Below are 23072 nucleotides of genomic sequence, written 5' to 3'. Positions count from 1 at the left end.
GAGGCAGCAGTGCTAACCACTGAGCCACCATGCCCATAAAGATCCTTACTTTTCAGGAACTTACCACCGAATACTGGTGAGAATCTGTTTCCAGGACACATTAAACTATTTTATACAGTCACTGTGTTTTCCTTGTGTTACCTGCAGACTGAACAAAGTTTGTAACTCATGTAATGTCAGTAATGGTTTTTAAGGATGTTGGAAAAGGACTTGTAGGAACTTGCATCAATTGTAAAGGGATCGATAATTTTTTTTATATCATTGCAAATGTTGGCCCATGCGATTTAGTGACCTTGACCTGGAAGCAGTACCGGTAGAGAGGAAGTTAAGAAAGAAGGTGTCAAACTGGCAGACACAAAAGAGAGCTTGTAAGACACAATGGGCTGAACAGCTGAGGATTGAAGGCACAGATGTGTGTACAACAAGACAGCAGGCCCAGGTAGAAACAGGAATGCAGGAAATGTTTGTGAGGAGCTAAAGAAACTAATGCCTCTGAGGAAGAGGTCCGTTTTCCTGTTGGATGCCAGAAGGAAACAGGAGCTCTTAGGGCAGGCCTATAAAGGCTTGAAATCCAGCAAACTGTATAAATCACCAGAAATACAAAGATGTTGTGTGGAGCTCTGTGATGCCATAATCTGCAGGAAATGGTTGTTACAGAATCCCCACCGTGTGGAAGCAGGCCATTCGGCCCATCAAGTCCACGCCAACCCTCCGAAGTGCATCCCACCCAGACCCATCCCTTGATCCTCTAACCCTGCATTTCTCATGGCTAACTCACCTGGGCACTATGGAGATACTGCAATTTTAGCCTGGCCAATCCACCTAACCTGCACATCTTCGGACTAAGGGAGGAAATCGGAGCACCCGGAGGAAACCCACGCAAACGCGGGGAAGAGTGTGCAGACTCCACACAGACAGTCACCTGAGGCTGGAGTTGAACCCGAGACCCTGGCGTTGTGAGGCATCCGTGCTAACCACTGAGCCACCATGTGCGGGTATCTTTGTGGCTCATAGGGAAATGTGTCTTTTGGTGGAAGTGCTGTTTCCTTGTTAATTCATGTTTAATTCAGATACGTTCTGATTAATGTTGAATTTATAGAAAGTGAAATCTTGTTAATGTCTTCATTTGGGGCTTATTCAGTAAATTTGTTGCTTTGGTTTACAGTTGCCCCCAGTGAGATCATAAGAGTGTCACCATCGAAAAGCTAACGGAATGAGCCCTGTAATGGTGCCCATATGCTCCAGTGAGACCTGAAATCTCTGCTGGTAGACCCCCAGTATAACTGAACAGTAGACACTGCAATCTCTCCTTGATTAATGTCGATATTCACCACTTGGTTCACAGTTTAGTGATCTGATGCAAGAAACTGCAGGTTATTGCTCATGAAAGTGTGAAGTGATTCATTTTGGAAGGTCAGATTTGAATGCAGAATACAAGGTTAAAGGCAGGATTCTTGGCAGTGTAGAGGAACAGAGGGATTTTGGGGTCTAAGTCCATAGAGTCCTCCAAAGGTGCCATCCAAGTTGATAGGGTTGTTAAGAAGGCATACGGTGTATTGGCTTTCATTAGCAGGGGGATTGAGTTTAAGAGCCACGAGGTTATGCTACAGCCCTGTAGAGCCCTGGTTAGGCCATGCTTGGAATGTTGTGTTCAGTTCTGGTCACCTCATTAAAGGAAGGATGTGGAAGCTTTAGAAGAGGGTACAGAGGAGATTTACCAGGATGCTGCCTGGATTGGAGGGCATGTCTTATGAAGAAAGGTTGAGGGAGCTGGGGCTTTTCTCAAGAGAGCGAAGAAAGGCAAGAGGCGAGTTGCTAGAGGTGTACAAGATGATGACGCGCATAGAGTGGATAGCCAGAGACTTTTTCCCATGGCAGAAATGGCTGTCACAAAGGACCATAATGTTAAGAGATTGGAGGAAGGGTTAGGGGAGGTGTCAGAGGTAGGGTCTTTGCACAGAGAGTGGTGGGTGCATGGAATACATTGCCAGCAGTGATAGTAGAGTCAGATACATTAGGAACATTTAACTCTTGGATAGGCATGTGGAAGTAAGTACAATGAAGGGTATGTAAGTTAGTTTGATCTTAAGAGTAGGGACAGCGCATTGGCTCAGTGTTTAGCACTGCTGCCTCACAGTGCCAGGGACCCAGGTTCGATTCCAGCCTCGGGTGACTATCTGTGTGGAGTTTGCATGTTGTCTGCGTGGGTTTCCTCCGGGTGCTCCGGTTTCCTCCCAAAGTCCAAAGATGTGCAGGTTAGGTGAATTGGCCAAGCTAAGTTGCCCATCATGTTCAGGGGTGTGTAGGTTAGGTGCATTAGTCAGGGGGAAATGTAGAGTAATGGGGAAGGGGGGATGGATCTGGGTGGGATACTCTTCGGAGGGTCGGTGTGGACTTGTTGGGCTGAAGGGCCTGTTTCCACACTGTAGGGAATCTAATTCTAAAAAAAGAATACTGTTCTGTATGACTCAATTATGATACCAATGTTGGTGACAGCTGAACTTACGTGGGTGGGTGTCTCTCACTGTGAACCTGTGCCCTGCTAGTTTAGACCCAGTGGAATCCATTACTTTCTCTAACATGGGTGGCTAGGAAAATCCTGCAGTTTCTTATTACAAATCCAACAGCCTAAATACGTCTGTGACCAGAGGGAGCCATTTGCAGATGTTGGGTTTATTTATAGACTATAAACTGCATGTTGGTATGCAGCAAGTTCAAGTGGGGTAAAGATGGGAAACAGCTTGATCAAAATGATGCCGTGCCACTCTCACTGACTTTGGAGTTCTCTGGACTGTTTATTTAGACTCTGTCAGGTTGGACAAAATGCATTTTTCATGAAGCACTTGCATTGGTATTTATACTGGGATTTAGCTTGGCACAGAACAAGATGGGTGCATGGGGGAAGGGCTCGGAATGTGATTGTTCACCAGGTCCACAGACTGTCCGGTATCATTTCTACCCACATAAGTGGACAAAGATTTCTGAAAAAGTAGGGACATTTCCTGCCGGGTGCTCGCAGGACATTGCAGTGCAGAGACATTGTACTGGATTAGGCTTGAAATGAGAACATTCTTCTCTCTTGCTTCTCTCAGACACAGTGAGTGTGCCAAAGAAGCTGCCAAAAGAGCCAGCAGCTCTTCCAACTCTCTGTTTTCCTCTCTCTCTCTCTCCCTCTCTCTCTCTCTCTCTCTCTCCCTCTCTCTCTCTCTCACTCCTTCTCTCTCTTCAGCTCCCTCTGTTTCTTTCTCTCAACTTTGTTCTGATTTTTCAAAATCTTCTTGCGCGATCTTTCGCTTCATCTGACTCATGTTGTCTCTTTTTTATGACGGTTTCTCTCTGTCATGCACACAAGTCACTGTGGCCTCCCCCTCAGATTGGTGACAGTCCTGTTTGGAGCAGTTGCCTTGGGTGATGCGTGCAGCAGTTGAAGGAGGAACGTGTTAGAAATATAAATAGCTATACAGAGAGATTCTTGTCCCAGAAGCAATAAGAAATAAACAAAACGCTTACTGTTTCCCTGCCTGTACCAGTCTTTCCTCTTGATTACTTTTTATCGTAGTCCCTATTGCAGACAAAATGCTTATCTCCTGAGTACCGCACACAAATGGAATGAACACAGAAAGAGCTCCCTTCCATTCACCTATAGCAGTACGCATTCACTGGAAAGAATTGCAGTGGTGAAATTATCCAGCAGGTCCATCAGAATTGATGAAGAGAGCTGTCCACTTTATACATGCCATTCACACCAACTAGTCTGTGTCGGTGTTTGTGTCTCACTCTTCCCATCTCTTTCTCATCTCAGTCTGTCACTACAGTTCATCTCCCTCACGTGCTTGTCTAACTTACCCATGATGCATCTGTACTGTTTGCTTCTGACTCTTGGAGTCACAGAGATGTACAGCACAGAAACCGATCCTTCGGTCCAACTCGTCCGTGCCGGCCAGATTTCCTAAATTAATCTGGGTCCCATTTGCCAGCACCTGGCCCATATCCCTGTAAACCCTTCCTATTAATTTACCCATCCAGATGCGTTTTAAATGCTGTAATTGTTCCAGCTTCTGCCACTTCCTCTGGCAGCTCACTCTGTACACAAACCACCCTCTGTGCGGAAAAGGTTGCTCCTCAGGTCCCTTTTAAAACTTGATTAACGACTGACATGATTTTCTGTCTGCATTCTTGTGAGTGAACAGGAACAGGCTGTACTGAACATAACAATATTCAATAAAGACAGGACATCTTCTCTGAAAACCAACAGGCCCAGGCTCCAGCTCCATGGATCACTATGACAACTCCTTCTGCACATGCTCACTAGCTATCTTTAGAGATCATAGAACATTACAGCGCAGTACAGGCCCCTGATGTTGCACCACCCTGTGAAACTAACCTGAAGCCCATCTAACCTACACTATTCCATTATTGTCCATATGCCTATCCAGTGATCATTTAAATGTCCATAAAGTTGGTGAGTTTCCTAATGTTGCAGGCAGTGCGTTCCAAACCCCTACTACTCTCTGAGTAAAGAAACTACCTCTGACAACTGTCCTTTATCTATTACTCCTCAATTTGAAGCTATGCTCCCTAGCCATCACCATCTGAGGAAAAAGGCTCTCACTGGCCACCCTATCTAACCCTCTGATTATCTTTATATGTCTCAAGTCACCTCTCAACTTTCTTCTCTCTAATGAAAACAGCCTCAAGTCCCTCAACCTTCCTTCGATACCAGGCAACATCCTAGTAAATCTCTTCTGAACCCTTTCCAAAGCTTCCACATCCTTCCTATAATGCGGTGACCAGAACTGCACGCAATACTCCCATGTGCAGCCGCACCAGTGTTTTGTACAGCTGCAGTATGGCCTCGTGGTTCCGAAACTCGATCCCTCTACCAATAAAAGCTAACACACCATAAAGTGGATCAATCCCCTTTAATCTAGGACTCTCGCCAAATTCCTTAACCTCACCTGCTTTACCATTCACGTTTAACTATGAACACAACTTACTTTAATCCACTATAAAAACCAAAAGAACTGTAGATGCTGTAAATCAGAAACAAAAAAATAGAAATTGCTGGAAAAGCTCAGCGGGCCGAGCAACATCTGTGACGAGAAATCAGAGTTAATGTTTTGGACCCAAAACATTAACTCTGGTTTCTCTTCACGGATGCTGCCAGACCTGCTGAGCTTTTCCAGCAACTTTGCTGTTGTTGTTTTAATCCACTTGGTCCCCAGCTCCAAAAATCCATTGCTCGAAGGCCTAATCTCTAACAGCGTCCTCAGCTCTCTAGGAGGATGGGTAGCAGGTGTGTGATCTCTTATCCTTTCCCTGGAAGGTGAACACATTGGTGGCACAAACTCACGCCTGGAATGCCTCTTGAGGCTGATCACTTTCCATTTTGGCTGCTGTTTTTAATGCCACCTGCAGGCTCTGTTTTGAGGGAGACGAACGATCTGTGCTATCTCTGTGATAGTGGAAAGTTTACCAGGGCTCTTCAATATCTTCACCATCTGCTCAATGTCCCTCAGCACGGAATTGAAGGTGATCTGAAAACGTCTGAACCATGGCGTGCTGCTAAAAGAATAGAGACTCCTCATTGTCATCAAGTCATAGAGCAGAGAAATAGACCCTTTGGCGCAACCAGTCCATGCTGAACATAGTCCCAAACTAAACTAGGCCCACCTGCTTGCTCCTGGCCCACATCCCTCTCAACCCTTCTTATTCATGTACTCATCTAAGTGTCTTTTAAATGTTGTAACTGTACCTGCATCCTCCACTTCCTGGGGAAATTCATTCTACACATGAACAGTCCTCTGTGTAACAATAGTTGCCCCTCATGTCTGTTTAAAATCTCTCTCCTCTCACCTTAAAAATAGTCTTGAAATCCCCCATCCTAGGGAAAAGATACCTACTGTTTACCCTGTCTGCACCCCTCATGATTTTATAAACCTTTACAAAGTCACCCCTCAACCTCCTACGCTCCAGTGAAAAGGAATCCCAATCTCTCCAGCCTTTCTTTATAACTCAAACCTTCCATACCTGACAACATCCTGGTAAATCTCATCTGAACCCTCTCCGGTTTAATCATGTCCTTCCTATGACAGTGTGACCAGAATTGGACACAGTGCTCCAGAAGAGGTCTTATCAATGTCCTGTACAATTCCAACGTGACTTCCTAACTTCTGCACTCAAAGGACTGAGCAATGAAGGCAACCTGCCTCTGTGTCCACTTTAAAATTTGATTTCTCACTGGAAACCTTGGCTTTTGCCCTTGGGAGTTGAAATTTGCAGTGGGCCTCCTCACTCCCCCAGGAAGAGTTCATGCAGCCCCTCCGTGTTTTGTGCAGTACGCCTGGGCACAGACCGTTGTTGTCTGTGTTGAATTCTCTGTGCTGCTGTGGTCGTGTCACTCCATGCACTTGTAACCTGTAGTAACTAGCTGGATCAGGTTCTGGGTGGAGGGGCCCACACCCACCTTCTTGTTTAACAGTCTGAGTGCTCGTTCCTTCCCCATCCTTGTAAGTACCTTTGATTTTCTGTAAGGTTTTCGTGGCCGGTTCATTTTCTTGTTTCCCGTACTTGTGCCCACAGCATTCTCAATTGTAGGCCTTCTGCATCCTTTCAGCCTTTCGTTAGGCCTTGCCTCTCGACAGTTCGATATAAAACGACACACCCCTACTACCACCAACCTCATAGGTATTTCCTCCACTACTGGGACTAAGCCTAAAAGTGTGCTGTGGCTGAACTTCACTTTGGCTCCTCCAAGCACTTACCTCTGATAAGGTGGGTCTAACAGCATTGCCACCATGTAGTAATGTGAGATCTGCATCTCCTGTGAGTGAGCCGCAACAGACTTCATTGAACACCACTTTAGGTTAGAGTCCCTACAGTGTGGAAACAGGCCCTTTGGCCCAACAAGTCCACACCGACCGTCTGTAACAGCAACCCACCCAGACCCATTCCCCTACCCTTTGTTTACCCCTGACTAATACACTTAACACCGTGAGCAATTTAGCATGGCCAATTCACCCAACCTACACATCTTTGGATTGTGGGAGGAAACCCACGCAGACGCGGGGAGAATGTGCAACCTCTACACAGACAGTTGCCTGAGGCTGGAATCGAACCTGGGTCCCTGGCGCTGTGGGGCAGCAGTGCTAACCACTGAGCCACCGTGCCGCCCCTTTATATAAAGGATGGTGAGACAGAGCATCTTACCTGGAACCTTCAGATCCATGTGGCATGGCTACTTTTGCTCAACTTCAACAGGGATATGATCTACAGTTCATTTACAAAGCACAGATCTAGTCATGAAGAAGCTAGACAGCCACATGAGGGAGAAAGGATCTGAAGCAAGCAATGGAGGGGGCTTGTTTAGAGTAAGAGCCAGTTGGGTCGAGCGTCCCAATTTTGTCCTGGAAAATTCAACATTGTTCTGTGTGAAGGGCGTATCTCATCACAGTCTGGTGTGGGGTGCTGCTTGAGTTTTGTTTGGTCTGGGTTATTCGAGCTGCAGAGATAGTAACAATTTCCTCTATCACCCTCTCCCTTTAGCTGACCGATGATGAACATGAGGTGTCTGACCGGGAAGCAGAAATAGATGAAAACAGTGAATTCTCCAGCATGCAGTGGCTGGACAGAGCTGCAGACAATGTGGGGACCCCTCAGCTGTCCCTGAGCCGGGGCACTGGTCTCCCACAGCCCAGGGACACGCGGTCAGGGCGTGATACCCCGGCCAGCGTTGACTCCATCCCCCTGGAGTGGGACCACGATTACGACCTGAGTCGGAACTTGGAGAGCGCAGTGTCTCGTGCCCTGGAGGGTGCTGAGGATGGCACTGGGGATGAAGACAGCGATTTCTACCTCAAAGGAGCAGCTGAAATCACAGGTGGGTTGGTGTGGAGTGTGTGTGTGCGCGCGCGCGCGTGCGTGCCTGTGTCTGTCTGTGTGTGTGAGTCTATCTATGTAAGTCTGTGCCTATGTGTGTCTGGGTCTGTGTGTGCGTGTGTATGTATATATGCATGCCTGTGTGTGACTCTATCTGTCTGTGTGTGTATATCTATGTGCATGCGTGAGTGTGCTCACATGAGAGAGCCAGAGAGTGAGGGTGCCTGGGAGATGTGGCAAGAGTGAATGACGGAGCTGAATAGTTTGAGGGTGGCTGGTGGTGTAATGGTGAAATGGGGGAGTCAGTGGTAGAGATTGGCACATTCCTAAATCAAGGAATTCCATTGAAATATTGGCACTAAATTGAAAATGTTAACTTTAAACTGACTTCCTGTGCTGAATTACTCTTTGCCTGACAGTGAGATGTGTTTGTGTGATGGTGAGCCTTTCACATCTGCTCAATGGTGTTTTGCTCTTCACCGCCAAAAGGACTGTTCTCTGTGATTTTACACCCGTTATCAAGTCTTTGTTAATGTCTTCTTAGCAATTCATTAAAACTTTGTATCCTGTCCCCATCCCGAATCTCCCGGGCCATGAAGGTGGACGAGGAGTCAGTCTCCTTGCTGTGACTGTGCAGCTGAAGCCCTGTGCCGGAACAGACCAGGGAAAGCTGCTCTCCCTGCCTGAAGGGCTTTGGTGTCTCAGTGGGCTCAGTTCAACAATCTGATACCCAGTGTTATTGTAATGCAGAGAAGATGGCTCAGCTAAAACCTGGAGAAGGCTGATCCACTGGGGTTAAAGTGCAATCCCTAGTGAATGGATGATGGCACTGTGACCTTTTACAAAGGAGGTCACCTAGTTTTCTTTTTCCGAATCAATCACCCTGTTCACAAAATGCAGGGGGAGGTAAGTGTCTGAGGCGTTTCTATGGAATCCCAGCATTCCTGGGGCAGGGAGCTGATGCAAGTGACATGTTCTCTTGGAGTGATTGGAAAAGTAAGAGGAATAATGTAAGAGGCTGGTAGAATAGTAACTGTTACCTGGAGGAAATGAGAATAGAAAGGACTGGAGGGTAGGTTGCAATTGTATAAAACTCTGGTCAAACAGCTTTACAAGCATTGTGTTCAATTCTGGGCCATGTATCTTGGAGAGCATAGCCTCCTATCGAGAGGCAGGAATACGTCATAAGTTTACCAGAAGGAGATTAAGCTGCTGTATCCTTGAATATGGAAGTTGAGGTATTTAAGGTGATGGAAGAAATCAAAACTTTACTAATGGAATTTGGACATCTCTGGCTCAGCCAGCATTTATTGTCTGTTCCTATTATCCAGAGGGCAGTAAAGAGTTAACCACATTGCCGTGGTCTGGAGTCATATGTAGGCCAGACCAGATCAGGAGGACAGATTACCTTCCCTGAAGGACATTAGTGAACCAGATGGGTTTTTCCCAACAGTCAGCAGTGGATTAATGGTCATCGTTCATCTCTTAATTCCAGATTTTCATTGTGTCATGGGATTCGAACCCAGGTCGCCGGGACCGTACCTGTATCTCTGGATTAACCGTCCAGCAATGATACCACTCGGCCATCAGTTTCCCCCCTGTGGTGGAGAGAAGCAATTTGCTCTCTCAGGGGAAATCTGGAATGTGGAAAGGGGAAGCATTATCTTAAAATTGAAACAAGCTCCTTAGATCCCGGACAGAGTGGTGATGGAGAATCCTGAGGTACAGAGAGAGGAAGGCCGGTCAAAGGGCGAGGATGATGGCTTGCTGTTTCTGCTGCCCCAGCATGGCAGCCGAGCTGGTGTGAGAGAGACCGTGGTCTGCTCACTGTTTAAAGAAAAGTGTCATAGCAGCAGTGAGAACGAATGACCAAAGGGGGACAAACCTCAGCACACCACTAGAGAGGCTTCTTCCAAAAGTGGAGTGAGTGGGCACGGAGTGACCAACTCCATATTTCGGTTCCAGAAGGTTCCATGCATGACCTCTCTGCTCCTTGCTGCCATCAGCAGTACACGCTCGTAGCCCACAAACTGTTTGTTTATCCAGTTGGATGATTCCTGAAAGTTCTGTCAAACAATATTGCCTCCCCACTGGCTGTAGTCATTAATATAACTGAGAAACGAAAGCAAAATTCACAGTGATTTTTCTCCTGGGAAACCGGCAAGTGTTTGAGGTTTGACTTCAGACACCGTTGCAGTACTCCTATCTCTATGATTCTGAGCACAGGGGAAGTTAGATACCCCATGCTCGCCGATGGTAGGCTCAAAGAAATCCCAATGGAGAGGCTTTTTGGTTAGCATATCACCTATATTTGTTCTCAAACAGCAGAGCTGGTCTGCATGCTGAGCTTAGTGGTTCACTTGGAACAATCATCACGGTCAGACTTGTAAACTAGGGCTTGAGACATCAGGATTGATGAACCAGGGGTCAGGATCTAAGGATACTGGGTAGGTCATCTAAGACTGAGAAATATTTTCACCCAGAGACCCTGTGGAATTCTCTGTTACAGAAAACAGTTGGGACCAAGACATTAAATGTTTTTAAGAAGGAGTTAGACATAGTTCTTAGGGCGGAAGGGATCAGAGGAGAAAGCAGGGACGGGGGGATCTGAGTTGGATGATCGTCCATGATCCGAACCAATGGCGGAGCAGGCTGGAATGGCCTACCCCCTGCTCCATATGTCTGTGTTTAACCGAATGACGCCACAAAGAGAATGGGGAAGTGGGTGAGGATGGGGTCAGTGCGAAGGCCCATCTGCCCCGTACGGATTGGTGTAGCTGTTGAAATTGTCCTCTTATTTTTGCAGATGTAGTCATCCCCGAAAGCCCTGAGGCCTATCTAAAACTGACAGAAAGTGCTTTGAGATCCACTGGTAGGCATACAATGAGCTGAGCATGTTGTGGCTCCCAATGTCAAACCTACCCCCTCGGTCATCCACCTTAACTCTGACCTCATTCCCGACCGACGGTTTCATTGTGAGATGCAAATCCAACCCCCTGAACGGATTAACCTCTTGCTAACATTGCTGAACCCGTTTAATGGTCAGTGCATGCTCACCCACTTTGACCTCTCCCTCCAGGTGGGTATCGGGTTAGTTAGTGTGCATGTTACCTCACTCACCATCTCGTCGTGCAGTGCCGTAACCACCGGGCCCACCCTTTGCTCCACCGAGCCCCCCGGGGTCTCGATTCCCTCGGCTGGATTTGCACGTGATTGTGGTTAGTTAGCAGCAGCCAGTCCGTGGAGGCCCAGTCTTTCTCTTTCTCTCTCTCTCTCTCTGTCTGTCTATCTCTCTCCGTTGACTCCCACCGTCTTCCGTCTCCAACAGGAGAGCCCGGCCACTTGGAGAAGCAAATCCGCCAGCTAGACAAAGCTCTGGACAGCAGCCGCTACCACCTGCAGCAGACCGAAAACGCCATCCGCAGCAAGACGCCCACAGGCCCTGAGTTGGACTCCAGCTACTGGGGCTATGTGAGTACTCAGCCCGTTGGGGTCACTGTTGGGTGAGGCGGGCAGAGGGTAGGTGGGGTGGGGGGGGTGTCAAGGCAAAGTGCTGGAAATCTGAAACTGAAGCAGAAATTGCTGGAGAAACTCAGCAACATCCGTGCAGTGTTGACGATTCAATATCCCGACAGCTGGAATCTTGTTCACTGGGACCTTGGGTTTCAAAGGGTCCACTTGGTCATACGCACAGGCATTGTGGACCGGCAAAATAATATCCCGACTGAATGTCGAGCTGTTTATTAATCGTGCCCAAGTGATTCAGTAAAGGATTTGAAACTGCTGTAGATGTCTGGAAAGGATCCCGGAGCTCCCCATCATAGGCATAGGAGGAGGCCCTTCAGTCCCTCAGGGCTAGTTCACCATTCAGTTTGGTTATGTTTGATGGGTATTGACTCTACTTAGTCACCATGATTCTGTAGGCCTTAACATTCTTGTCAGTCAAATATCCATCAGTGTCATTTTGCAATTTTCACTTGTCCCGTCGCCTTTTTTAGTTGAGAGCTTGAGACTTTCACCCCTGTGTGATTGTGTCTTTAAGCTTTTCACTGCCGTGCTTTCTAACATCTCCCACAATGGCCCAATAACAACTCTCATTTCCGCTTCATCTTAAGTCCTCGATTAAGTCACCCCTCGATCTTTTACATTCAAGGGAATCGAAGCCGACCTCGCACAAATTTTCTTAACCTTTTTAATCCGAAAATATCTGCTGAATCTGCACTGCACTCCCTCCAAGAACATTGCATGCCTCCTGATGTTGTGGTTCTCCGGAAAAGAATGCGGCACTTTTCAAAAGAAGACAAAATGAATGACAGGGGTCTTTCTTGCAGCAATCAAGAACACCCTGCTATCTGACTAACTGGGAATAGAGACAAGATGTCAGCCTGGCCTTAAGATGACCCCAGGAGCATTGCCATTAGACAAAAGCATACCCCTGCCCAGATCTCACTGTGTAACCTTTAATATAAAGAGGAGTGTGACTGGTTGAGGTGCGGGTTAAGGCCACAGTGAGACAAAACCCTCCAGCCATGGGTTCTTCACTGTAGTGAGGGGGCTAACTGGGAAGTGACCAGGCTGTCCTCAGCTAGTGAACACCCAGGGGTGATATGGACACTCCAGACCTTCGGGATTTGATCAGCCTCCCTAATTCCCTTCAGGCGTCACTGTCTGACGATCCCATCTTGGTAACTAATCCCGCACTTTTACTTCATTCAGGTGACATTGCCATCAGTGGGCATTCATTGCTCAACTCCAGTTCCCCTGAGAGGGTCGGACACGGTCACCTTGTTGAGCTGCCGATGGCTAGTTTGGGGTAATGGATTGGTTTAGTTGACCCTCTTTAGAGGAGAAAGTGAGGACTGCAGGTGCTGGAGATCAGAGCTGAAAATGGGTTGCTGGAAAAGCGCAGCATCCAAGGAGCAGGAGAGTCGACGTTTCGGGCATGAGCCCTTCTTCAGGAATGAGGAAAGTGTGCCAAGCAGGCTAAGATAAAAGGTAGGGAGGAGGGACTTGGGGGAGGGGCGTTGGGAATGCAATAGGTGGAAGGAGATTAAGGTGAGGGTGACAGGCCAGAGTGGGGGTGGGTGCGGAGAGGTCAGGAAGAAGATTGCAGGTTAGGAAGGTGGTGCTGAGTTCGAGGGTTGGGACTGAGACAAGGTGGGGGGAGGGGAAATGAGGAAACTAGAGAAATCTGAGTTCATCCCTTGTGGTTGGAGGGTTCCTAGGCGGAAGATGGGGCGCTCTTCCTCCAGCCTCTTTAGAGCCAAACTCTCATTAAGAGGACTGGAGTCATATTGAATCTAGATTAGAGTGCTGCTGGAAAAGCACAGTAGGTCAGGCAGCATCCCAGGAGCCAAGAATCTACGTTTCAGGCAAAAGCCCTTCATCAGGAATAAGGCTGGGAGTCTCCAATGGAGTCACATTGAACAGGGTAAAGATGGTGCGTTCAGTTCCCTGGAAGACATGAGTGAACCATTTCAGTTTTTAATGGCAGCCAACATGATGGTCATTTTTAATGTTATTGGCATTTTCAGAACAAAAACTTTGAATTACCTTTTGATTTCATGAATTTGTGGGTTTTGAGTAATTCCCTTCGATTCTCTAAAATTCAAAAGCAGCTCATTTTGCTCATTTCTGTTCCATTCTGGTAGTTGTGGATGTGGGTATAAACGACAGGTTTGGAGGACTGACTGGTCTCCTCCTGTCCCCCCGCGCCATTATGCAAAGTGGGAGGAGGGGGAGAATATCGGAAATCTGCAACATGTTCTTTTCGAAACGATGGTTTCACTGGGTAACCAGGTGCTAAACTGGGTCCAGTCCACATGCTCTGATCCTGTTGGCGTTGGTTTGTTCTCTGCGCCAATTAATTGGTTGGCCATCACCTCCACCAGCAGGAGGTGCTGTGTCTATGCTGCTGCCCCCAAATCCTACACCTTCTCAACCTCCCCCCATCCCACTGTTTCTGTTCCTCAGATGAAGCTGCTGTCGGAATGCCGTGGTAGCATTGAAACTGTGAAAAGGGTGGGGCATAAACTCAAAGAGGAGGAAGACAAGCTCTCCGGCTTAATTAACCTGACGAGCACAGAGTCACAGACTTCAGGTGAGTGAACGCTAATCTGATAAATTAAAATGGATTAAATTGTTTAGGACTATGTTCACTGGAGTTTAGAAGGATAAGGGGGGTGCGTATGGAAGCCTGTACAGTTCTAAAAGGACTAGACAGGGTAGATGCAGGAAGGATGTTCCTGATGAACTGAGGAGCCCAGAAACATGGGTCACAGTCTAAGGAGAGAGTCTGCGTCGCGTTGAGGAGAGATTTCTTCACCCAGAGAGTGGCGAGCCTGTTGTGCAAGGCCGAAACATTCAATGTTTTTGAGAAGGAGGTAGATATGGTTCTTAGGGCTGAAGGGATCAAAGTGTATGGGGGAGAAAGTAGAAAGAGGGAACTGAGTTGAGTGATCAGCCATGATCATATTGAATGGCCGAGCAAGCTCAAAGGTCCAAATGGTCTACTCCTGCTCCAATTTTCTGCGTTTCTGTGATGTCTGTCCAACATTACAGTATATCTCTGATTTGAGTCAGTGCAGAAACAACACCTTGCTGCAATTCTAGATTAGATTTCCCTACAGTGTGGAAATCTAATTTCCCAACCAGTCCACACTGACCCTCCGAAGAGTAACCCACCCAGACCCACTTCCCTCTGACTAATGCACCTAACACTATGGGCAATTCACCCGACCTGCACGTCTTTGGACAGTGGGAGGAAACCGGAGGAAATCCGCACAGACACAGGGAGAATGTGTAAACTCCCCACAGTCGCCCGAGGCTGGAATCGAACCTGGGACCCTGGTGCTGTGAGGCAGCAGTACTAACCACTGAGCCACCGTGCCACCCTTTGTTGAGACAATACCTGAAATACAGTGAGCAAATTGTAATGAAGAATATATACTTGATTTGGAGACAGTTCGGCCAAGATTCACTCTATTGGTCCCTGAGTAAAGCTGTCGTTAAATCCATTTCTGGAGTCTTTATCACATGACTTGCCCCCATGTTGCAGCCAATAGTGGGCCAACATGGCCGTCCTCATGACGTGCTGCCTTCCTACACCAGCTGGAGGACAGGAATGCCCATGATGTTTGACTATCCATCAAACAAACAGTCTTTCATTTCCCCCAATTTCACTATTTTTATGTCAAAGAAAATCACAAAACAAAATCTAGATTTATTTTAACATCGCTCTGGATTTTTCTCCATGGTGACGGTGTGGTGGAGGATAATTCTGAATTTCTGAAACGTCCTGGTAAATCCTGGAATGAAGGGGCTACTCATTGACGGGCGATTGTGCTCATTGGGCCTACACTCTGGAGTTTGGGGACAAGAGGTGATTGGATTGAAGCGTGCATGGTTCTGAAGGGGCTGGTCAGACTGGATACTGAGATTCTGTTTTCGCTGGAATCTAAAATATGGGGCTGTGGGTGGGGGTGGGGGTGGGGGGGAGGGGGTGGCACATTTGTCTGGATTTGAGGCTGGTCATTTACGTTGGAGGTGGGAGAAATGACTTCAATCAAGGGATTATGATTTGTTGGAATTCCCTGCTTCAGACACTTGTGGATGCTCCATGACTGAAGACATTTAGGGTTAGGATGCACAGGATTCGAGTCCCTCAGGGAATCGAGGGAGATGGGGAGAGGGTGATGAGCAGTTGAGGATGAGGCAGGAGGTTGGCAATGATCAAATAAAACGGCAGAGCAGGCTGGAGACGCCATTTGAGCAGCAACTCCTCCGATTTCTCCAGATAGAGCGGGGTAAATGTCTGGTGCTGAGGAAAAACTTTTGAGTTCTGGTTCCAGGCCCAAAGGTTTCCACTGCAAAAGGGTTTCCTCTCTGCGTCCAGTGTAGATGAACCAACGAAGCGTGATTCCTGAGATTAGGCGAAACTGAGTACTGCAGATGCTGGAGATCAGAGTCAAGATTAGAGTGGTGCTGGAAAAGCACAGCAGGTCAGGCATTATCCGAGGAGCAGGAAAATCAACGTTTCGGGCAAAACAATGCAGTACTATCAGTGTCTCACATGAATACTGGGGTGCTGGAGAATCAATGTGACAGACCTTAAAAGAAAAGTTCAGAACCATTTCTGATTTACAACTGGGTAGTTAGTGAGCTTTGCAAAATCAAGACACATTATATTCCTGTCCGGTGTCTTCCTTAATTAACTATGAGGTGTAACAATATATAGAGCCCACAGCACACCAACAGGTCATTAGGCCCACCCAGTCTCTGACAGCATTAATGCTACACTGAATCCTCTGTTACTCTGCTTCACTGTGACCTGTCAGCAGTCTCTTGGAACCTAGCCACTTACTGGTTCTGTTTGAATATTGTTTATATCAGAGCTGGCATTCCCAAATTGCCTGAAAGTGGCCCCAAACAAAGAGGTGGTGGGCCTGAGTCGATGGGCCGAATGTCTGTCCTCAGCGTGTTTGTACAGCAGCATGACTTGAGCAATAGTATTTCCCTGTTTAAAGAATGGGGTGGGGGATACTGAATGTAAACTGCCGAGATGTAGCAATATGGCCGGAACACTCCGCAGATGTCAACAGGAAATTTCAGGCTGGTTTCCGAAAAGAGGCTATTTTCAGCTCTCGGGTCCTTTGAGAATTGCCTGTGTGATCACGGCAGGAATGAGGGAGCGAGAACTGCAACGGTCACATAGCTGCACGCAACGGCTCCTGGAGAGGGTGGGCCTTCAACACGGCCAGAATTTGACTGAGGGAATGTATATTCGAAAGGGATGGGACAGGGATGTGGTCTTTAAGGGGGTTTTGACATGTTTTGCATTATTGTCAACTCCTCAGAGTATAACTGGGCTTGACCAGGTGCCTAGCTCAGTGCTCCCTTGGGCTCTCTCTCTCTCTCTCTCTCTCCATTTGCTGTTCCAGTTCTGTTTGATGTGGGAACTGACTAGTGGGGTGTCCTCGCATTAAAATACCAGGGGCTGAGGCACTCAGTAGGTTTCACAGCTGCCCTGTCCTCGCCAGTCCATGGCCCCCTCTGACTGATAATCCCGGTCACATTGTTGTATCTATTGTCCATCTCCACCACTGATGCAGGTTGGCAGTATTGTCTACCATCTACAAGATGCACAGGAGCAACTCACCATTGGTCCCTTTTGACCGCACCTTCCAAAATCATGACCTGCCACTGAGAAGGGCAAATGCATTGGAACACCACCATCTCTAGGTTCCTGTTCAAGCTGAAACCCCACCTCCCCCAACCTGGAATTACTTCATTGTTTATACACCGGGTGAAAACCCCTTTCTGAACAATACTGTGGCTACCCCTGCTGCAGTGATTCAAGAAACAACCTTGCTATCAGCACCCTGAGGCCTACTAGGGAGAGGCAACACACAGTCAGTGATGCTAATGTCCCTATGAAAGAATAGAAGTTTAAACAGTGACAGTTATTGGAAGCACAGAAAAGAGTTACTGGGATGTTACTTGGACTGGCAGGTTTGAGTTAAACAGAGAGGTCAGATCAGCTGGGACTTTTTTTTTCCCCAGAGTATAGGAGACAGCGTGGTGACCGTACAGAGCTCTATAATATCATGAGAGTCAGTGATAAGTTAGATAACCAACAGCTTTCCCCCTATGGTAGGCATAGGGAAGGGAATAGGTTTAAGAGGGGAGAGGTACAAAAGGGTCCTGAAAGGCAATTCTTTTTTCACACAGAGGCTGGTGAGGGCTTGGAATGGGCTGCCATTGGTGGAGGTAAATGCAATTCCCTCATTTGAGGAATATTTGGACAGGTACGTCGACGGGATAGGTGTGGAGGGATATGCACCAGGATATGCATCTGCAGACCTCACTGCCTCCATGGAGGGATATGCTTCAGGCAAAATGGGGTCAATTTAGTTTGAAAACGAGGCGGCGTTGACAAGTTGGGCCGAAGGGCCTGTTTCCATGCTGTAAACCTTGATAAACATATGCTTGACCACTGCCAAATCAGCAAGCAGCCTGGTGTTCATCTCAACTCAGTGTGTGATCATGAAAGCAGTAGGACCATGCTCCCACCTCCACATTGGTGCTATGTGAGACTGAACATTTCCTATTATATCACGTCATATTATTACATTACACAGAGATTACTTAAACATACAGCTGTAAGGATGATATTGCGTGTTAGCATGCCTTGCACAAATCCTGCGGATGGGTAGATCAGAACGCTGAGCTGGTAGCTCTGACCTCACCTGTTACAGTTCTGTCTTGTTCCCCTGGGCAGGTGTGATTGAACGCTGGGAGCTGATCCAAGCCCAGGCTCTTAACAAGGAGCTGAGAATGAAACAGAACCTTCAGCAGTGGCAGCAGTTCAACTCTGACCTGGACAGCATCTGGCAGTGGCTGAGTGAGACTGAGGAAGAGCTGGAGCACCTCAGCAAATTGGACATCAGCACAGACATCCAGACCATCGAGCTGCGCATTAAAAAGCTCAAAGTAAGTCCAAAGACCTTCTCTGTTGAACAGAAAACTGTCCAGTTTACCTGTAGTCGAGGCTCTGCGTTAAAATACTCACGAGCTGAGACAGTCTGCAAGTTTCACACATGCCCTGTCTTCCTCAGCCCATAGCTCACTCTGATTTCGAAGTGATATATGAGGTGGAATGTTCCTAACAGAGAGAACATACAATATGGCAAAGATTAATGATAAATTAGAGGATTAAACAAGTTCTTTAAGCCAACAAAAGATTTTTTAAAAACACAGAAAATTAGCTGTGAGGACAATCTAGATAGTAACATGAAAATGGATAGCAAGAGCTTCTTTAAAAATGTACAAGGACAGAGGCCATAGTGAATAGAAGCCTGGTGAAATAACAATGGGGACCAGCAAATGACTGAATAAATATGTTACATTAGTCTTCATGGGAGACGACATTAATAACATTCAAAATGCCTGAATAATTGAGGGGCTAAAGGAGGGGAGGAAATAAACACAATAAATATCGCTCCAGAAAAGGTACTAAGTAATGGGGCTAAAGGCAAGAAAAAGTTCGAGGGGTGGTGGATGTACAGGGCATAAACTTTCAAGAAGTCTTGACTTCTGGGAAGATCCCAGAAGATTGGAAAACTGCCAATTGTAAACACCTTAATCTCAAGAAGTGAGGGAGACACGAAACAGGTAACTGTAGACCAGTTAAATGTCCATTATTCAGGAAATGTTAGAGTCTATTATAAAGCACGTAATAGCAGAGCATTTAGAAATATATCAAGCAGAATCAGCACAGCTTCATGAGCATTTCATCACTAATACGCAGAAGGAATTGAAATTGAAGGGATATTCGGAGTTCCTACTGTCAATGTCAGGTTTATTGATTAATCCTTTTGATTAAGCCTTTTAACCCCAGGCTTTTGTGAGTTGCATTTTCAACAGAGTTGAGTGATGAAGACCTTATGCCCAAAACATCGATTCTCCTGCTCCTCGGATGCTGCCTGAGCTGCTGTGCTTTTCCAGCGCCACGCTCTTCAACTCTGATCTCCAGCATCTGCAGTCCTCACTTTCTCTCAGTTTCTCAAGTGCTTCTGCTTACCTCAGTTAGAACTTCAAGCCCTGAGAATCAAACTTCTGCTCTAAAATACTTCAATTATGAACTAGATTTTCACAACAGGACAGACGACACATCATCTGATTACTGCAAAATACAGCCAGGATTCAGTAATTAAGTGTCTGGATCAGTGGTGCTGGAAGAGCACAGCAGTTCAGGCAGCATCCAAGGAGCAGCGAAATCAACGTTTCGGGCAAAAGCCCTTTAATTAAGTGTTCCAGCTAATTTTGTTGCAAGGTTTTTCTCAGCAATTTCCCTTCAGAGGAGTTCAGTGGACAGCAGTCGGAAGATTTAATGTTTTGGAGAGGCAAAGTGAAGATGCTTACCCCTCCCTCACCACTGGGTCAGTGGGAGGGGAGATAAAATGGCCAAATAATGCATGAACATGGTTATTTCCATTTTCAGCGGTGGTAAATTGGATTTATTATCGCAGTTTCAATGAAAGTTAGGCACAGGATATTTCAAAAAGATATAATTGGTAAAACGGTTGTTCAACCAAGGAAAGAATTACCGGTGGGTTGACCAAAAGTTTAGACAGAGGGCTTGGCTTGGCAGCTGCAGATCACAAATCTGAAACATTCCAGCACCACCTCTGGTGGGAGGATATAACTACAATGCGACATAATTGCATTCTATTTTTTCCTTTTTTCTTTAGAGTCAGTGCCCTAAATTGAGGAGACTCTAAACCTCCTGGTTATATTTTGTCTCTTTTTTTAAAAAAAAACTTCCCTCGCACTACCGCCTAACAACGGTAGTTTTCCCCACCACCCAAGTTTTGTGTGTGCAGGTGTGCGACACAGGGAGAGACACAAGGTGTACAAATCTTTATTCAGTTTCCACCACCAGGAAGAAAGGAGACACCTAGGTGGCCAGTGACAAGCAGTGCCCTCTCAGAGGACAATGCTGCGTGATCAGTGAGGGGGAGGGCAGGGATCAAATCAGAATAGAGTTGGAGGGGGAAATAATACACTCTATTTCCTGCGGCGCCCACCTCTCCCTGAACAGCTCGAGGGTGTTGGTGGGTTAAGCCAGGGACACCCAGCATTCTACTATAAATGTTGACGTGCTATAATTGTAGTGATTTGGAGCGAGTTCAGCAAGGTGCATCTCATGGAATTTTAGATTAGATTAGACTTACAGTGTGGAAACAGGCCCTTCGGCCCAACAAGTCCACACCGACCCGCCGAAGCGAAACCCACCCATACCCCTACATTTACCCCTTACCTAACACTACGGGCAATTTAGCATGGCCAATTCACCTGACCCGCACATCTTTGGACTGTGGGAGGAAACCGGAGCACCCGGAGGAAACCCACGCAGACACGGGGAGAACGTGCAAACTCCACACAATCAGCCGCCTGAATCGGGAATTGAACCCGGGTCTCAGGCGCTGTGAGGCAGCAGTGCTAACCACTGTGCCACCGTGCCGCCCACTGTGCCACCGTGCCGCCCACAATATGAGCTCTCTGATTAACCTGGTCCAATCAGGGAGCAGAAGCAGTAGAGTACAGTTCACTCTAGGAGCTGGCTTTGAGCTAGCTGGGTCAATGTATAATGTACGTGTAAATAAAGAGTGACTTGGTGTAGGATACCAGCCTCTGTGGAGTAATGGTGCAAGGTGAAAGAGAAAACAGAATCATACAGCATGGAAACAGACCCTTCCTTCAGTCCAACTCACGTGTGGTTGTAGCATTTTTTAAGACATGATGGATATATATTTTATTCCAGTTGTTTTGTGCTGCGTGATTCAATGACTGTGTCAGTCGTGAGAGGAACTTGGGCTATTGGAACCAGATTGGACCATGGGATGCTTGCATCCCCATTTGGTCAGTAGTGTGGTGAAGGTGACTGTTCAGCCTCCTGCGCTAGAGATGAATGTTATCCTTCTGTTTGTTTCAGGAGTTACAAAAGGCCGTTGACAACCGCAAAGCCATCATCTTGTCCATAAACCTATGCAGCACTGAGTTCACCCAGTCAGACACGAGCGACGTGCTGGAACTCCGTGAGCGCTTGAGTCAGATGAACAAACGGTGGGACCAGGTTGGCAGCATGCTGGAGGCTTGGCGTCACACCCTTCAGGATGCCCTCATGCAGTGCCACGTGAGTAGTGCTGCAGGGGCCTTGCCCTTTCGGGCTCTTTCGGTTTTTGAATAAACGAGCTGATCATCAGTACCTGAGGCTTTGATCGCAGACAGAGTGTTGGTTAGGGCTCCGGGACAGCCTGCTCCTGTTCGTCATCAAACAGTGGGTTAGTTTTTACATTCACCTGCGGTTTGACACCTCACCAGCCCCACTGACAGTGCTGCACCCCCTCGTTAGAGTGTCACCTTAAGTATTGTGCTTGACTCCCAGACTCCAGTGTATCACCGGTCAGGTGAGACGGGCACTGTGGTGGTAAAGCCAGCTTTGTTGGGTGTTTGGAATGGGCAGGTCCACTGGAGCCCGTCTGATGTTGCCTTTCCCCGTTCCATGTCCGCAGGATTTCCACGAGATGAGCCATGGCCTACTGCTCTGGCTGGAGAACATAGACAGAAGGAGGAATGAAATTCTCCCCCTTGACCCCAATCTGGACTCTGACACGCTGCAGGACCATCACAAGACGTTGCTGGTGAGAGCTGCATTATTCTTTGTGGAGCCATTTGACTCCATTGTGTCCGTATTACTGCAGGAAGTGAGTGAGGAGAGAGACTGATGTTAGTGGTTTGAAGGGACAGGGACAATGCCAGGTAAAATGGATCTTCCTCAAGTTAAACCATCCTTCACCTGAAACACAGAAGGAACTGCATTTGGGTATCTCATAAGCACCCAACACGGGATGGTAACCTTCTTCATAACTTAATCTTTTTGTAATTCCTTTCTCCTCTGGTGTCAATCCTGTCCTCCTTCACCTCCCCCCCCCCCCCCTTTCCCGTAGAGGTCATGTCTCCCCAATCCCATAGCGATCAGGAGTGAGATCACAGCTGAAGGCCTTGCCCCCATTGCTGTTGTCTGCCCACTGCCTTCTCGCTGCTGTGACCACGTACAGCGCTGCACCGGGGAGCAGCTAAACTGAGACAGACGTAGGATCGAACCTGGAACAAGGATTTGTACAAAAGTCACTGAGAGCTGGGTTTTTTAATTCACTGGCATTGTCATCAGATGTACACCAGATGGCACTGTTTCTCACTGTGTGGCAAATATTATGTGGGTTCAGGATCCTCTCATTCTGACACCAGCTCAGTCCCTCCTGCAGATATTCCCCACCCTTTCTCACTGACCTGGGTACTTTTAGCCTCTTGGTATATGGCTTATGCTGTCTGCTCATCTCCTTCTCTCGCTGATTCTCTTCCTCCGTCCTCCTTTCCCCTCTGACTCTCTCTTATTTTTCTCTACCATTCTCTTTGACTCTCTCTCTCTCTCTGTCTCACACATCTCACTCTCTCGCATTCTTTCTCTCTCTCACTCCCTCTCTCTCCTGTTCCAAGGGAGGCAGTGGTTTGAGAGGAATGGGAGGTCAGTGGGGGAAAGAGGGCTGTCAGAATGATGAAGGAGACGCATCAGGGCTGGTTGGAAGAGTTGTAAGGAAGGATAGGATGAGTGTGATGAATAGGGGAGGACC

The 23072-nt window shown here is 47.3% G+C and overlaps 1 protein-coding gene across 5 annotated transcripts in view; it reads left to right on the top strand.

The window, feature by feature from the left end:
* Nucleotides 1-23072, top strand: part of LOC132819864 (nesprin-1-like) — a 339003-nt gene that overhangs the window by 293981 nt on the left and 21950 nt on the right. For all 5 annotated transcript variants that reach the window (XM_060831771.1, XM_060831770.1, XM_060831772.1 and 2 more), the window contains 7 exons: nucleotides 7546-7879; nucleotides 10685-10750; nucleotides 11207-11349; nucleotides 13852-13978; nucleotides 18158-18369; nucleotides 21374-21574; nucleotides 21954-22082. In XM_060831771.1, coding sequence (XP_060687754.1) covers nucleotides 7546-7879; nucleotides 10685-10750; nucleotides 11207-11349; nucleotides 13852-13978; nucleotides 18158-18369; nucleotides 21374-21574; nucleotides 21954-22082 — 1212 coding nt within the window. The remainder of the gene's footprint in view (nucleotides 1-7545; nucleotides 7880-10684; nucleotides 10751-11206; nucleotides 11350-13851; nucleotides 13979-18157; nucleotides 18370-21373; nucleotides 21575-21953; nucleotides 22083-23072) is intronic.

Source organism: Hemiscyllium ocellatum, chromosome 10 (genome assembly GCF_020745735.1).
Source record: "Hemiscyllium ocellatum isolate sHemOce1 chromosome 10, sHemOce1.pat.X.cur, whole genome shotgun sequence".
Taxonomy (NCBI): Eukaryota; Metazoa; Chordata; class Chondrichthyes; order Orectolobiformes; family Hemiscylliidae; genus Hemiscyllium; species Hemiscyllium ocellatum.
This window is presented reverse-complemented; position numbering and strand designations above follow the sequence as displayed.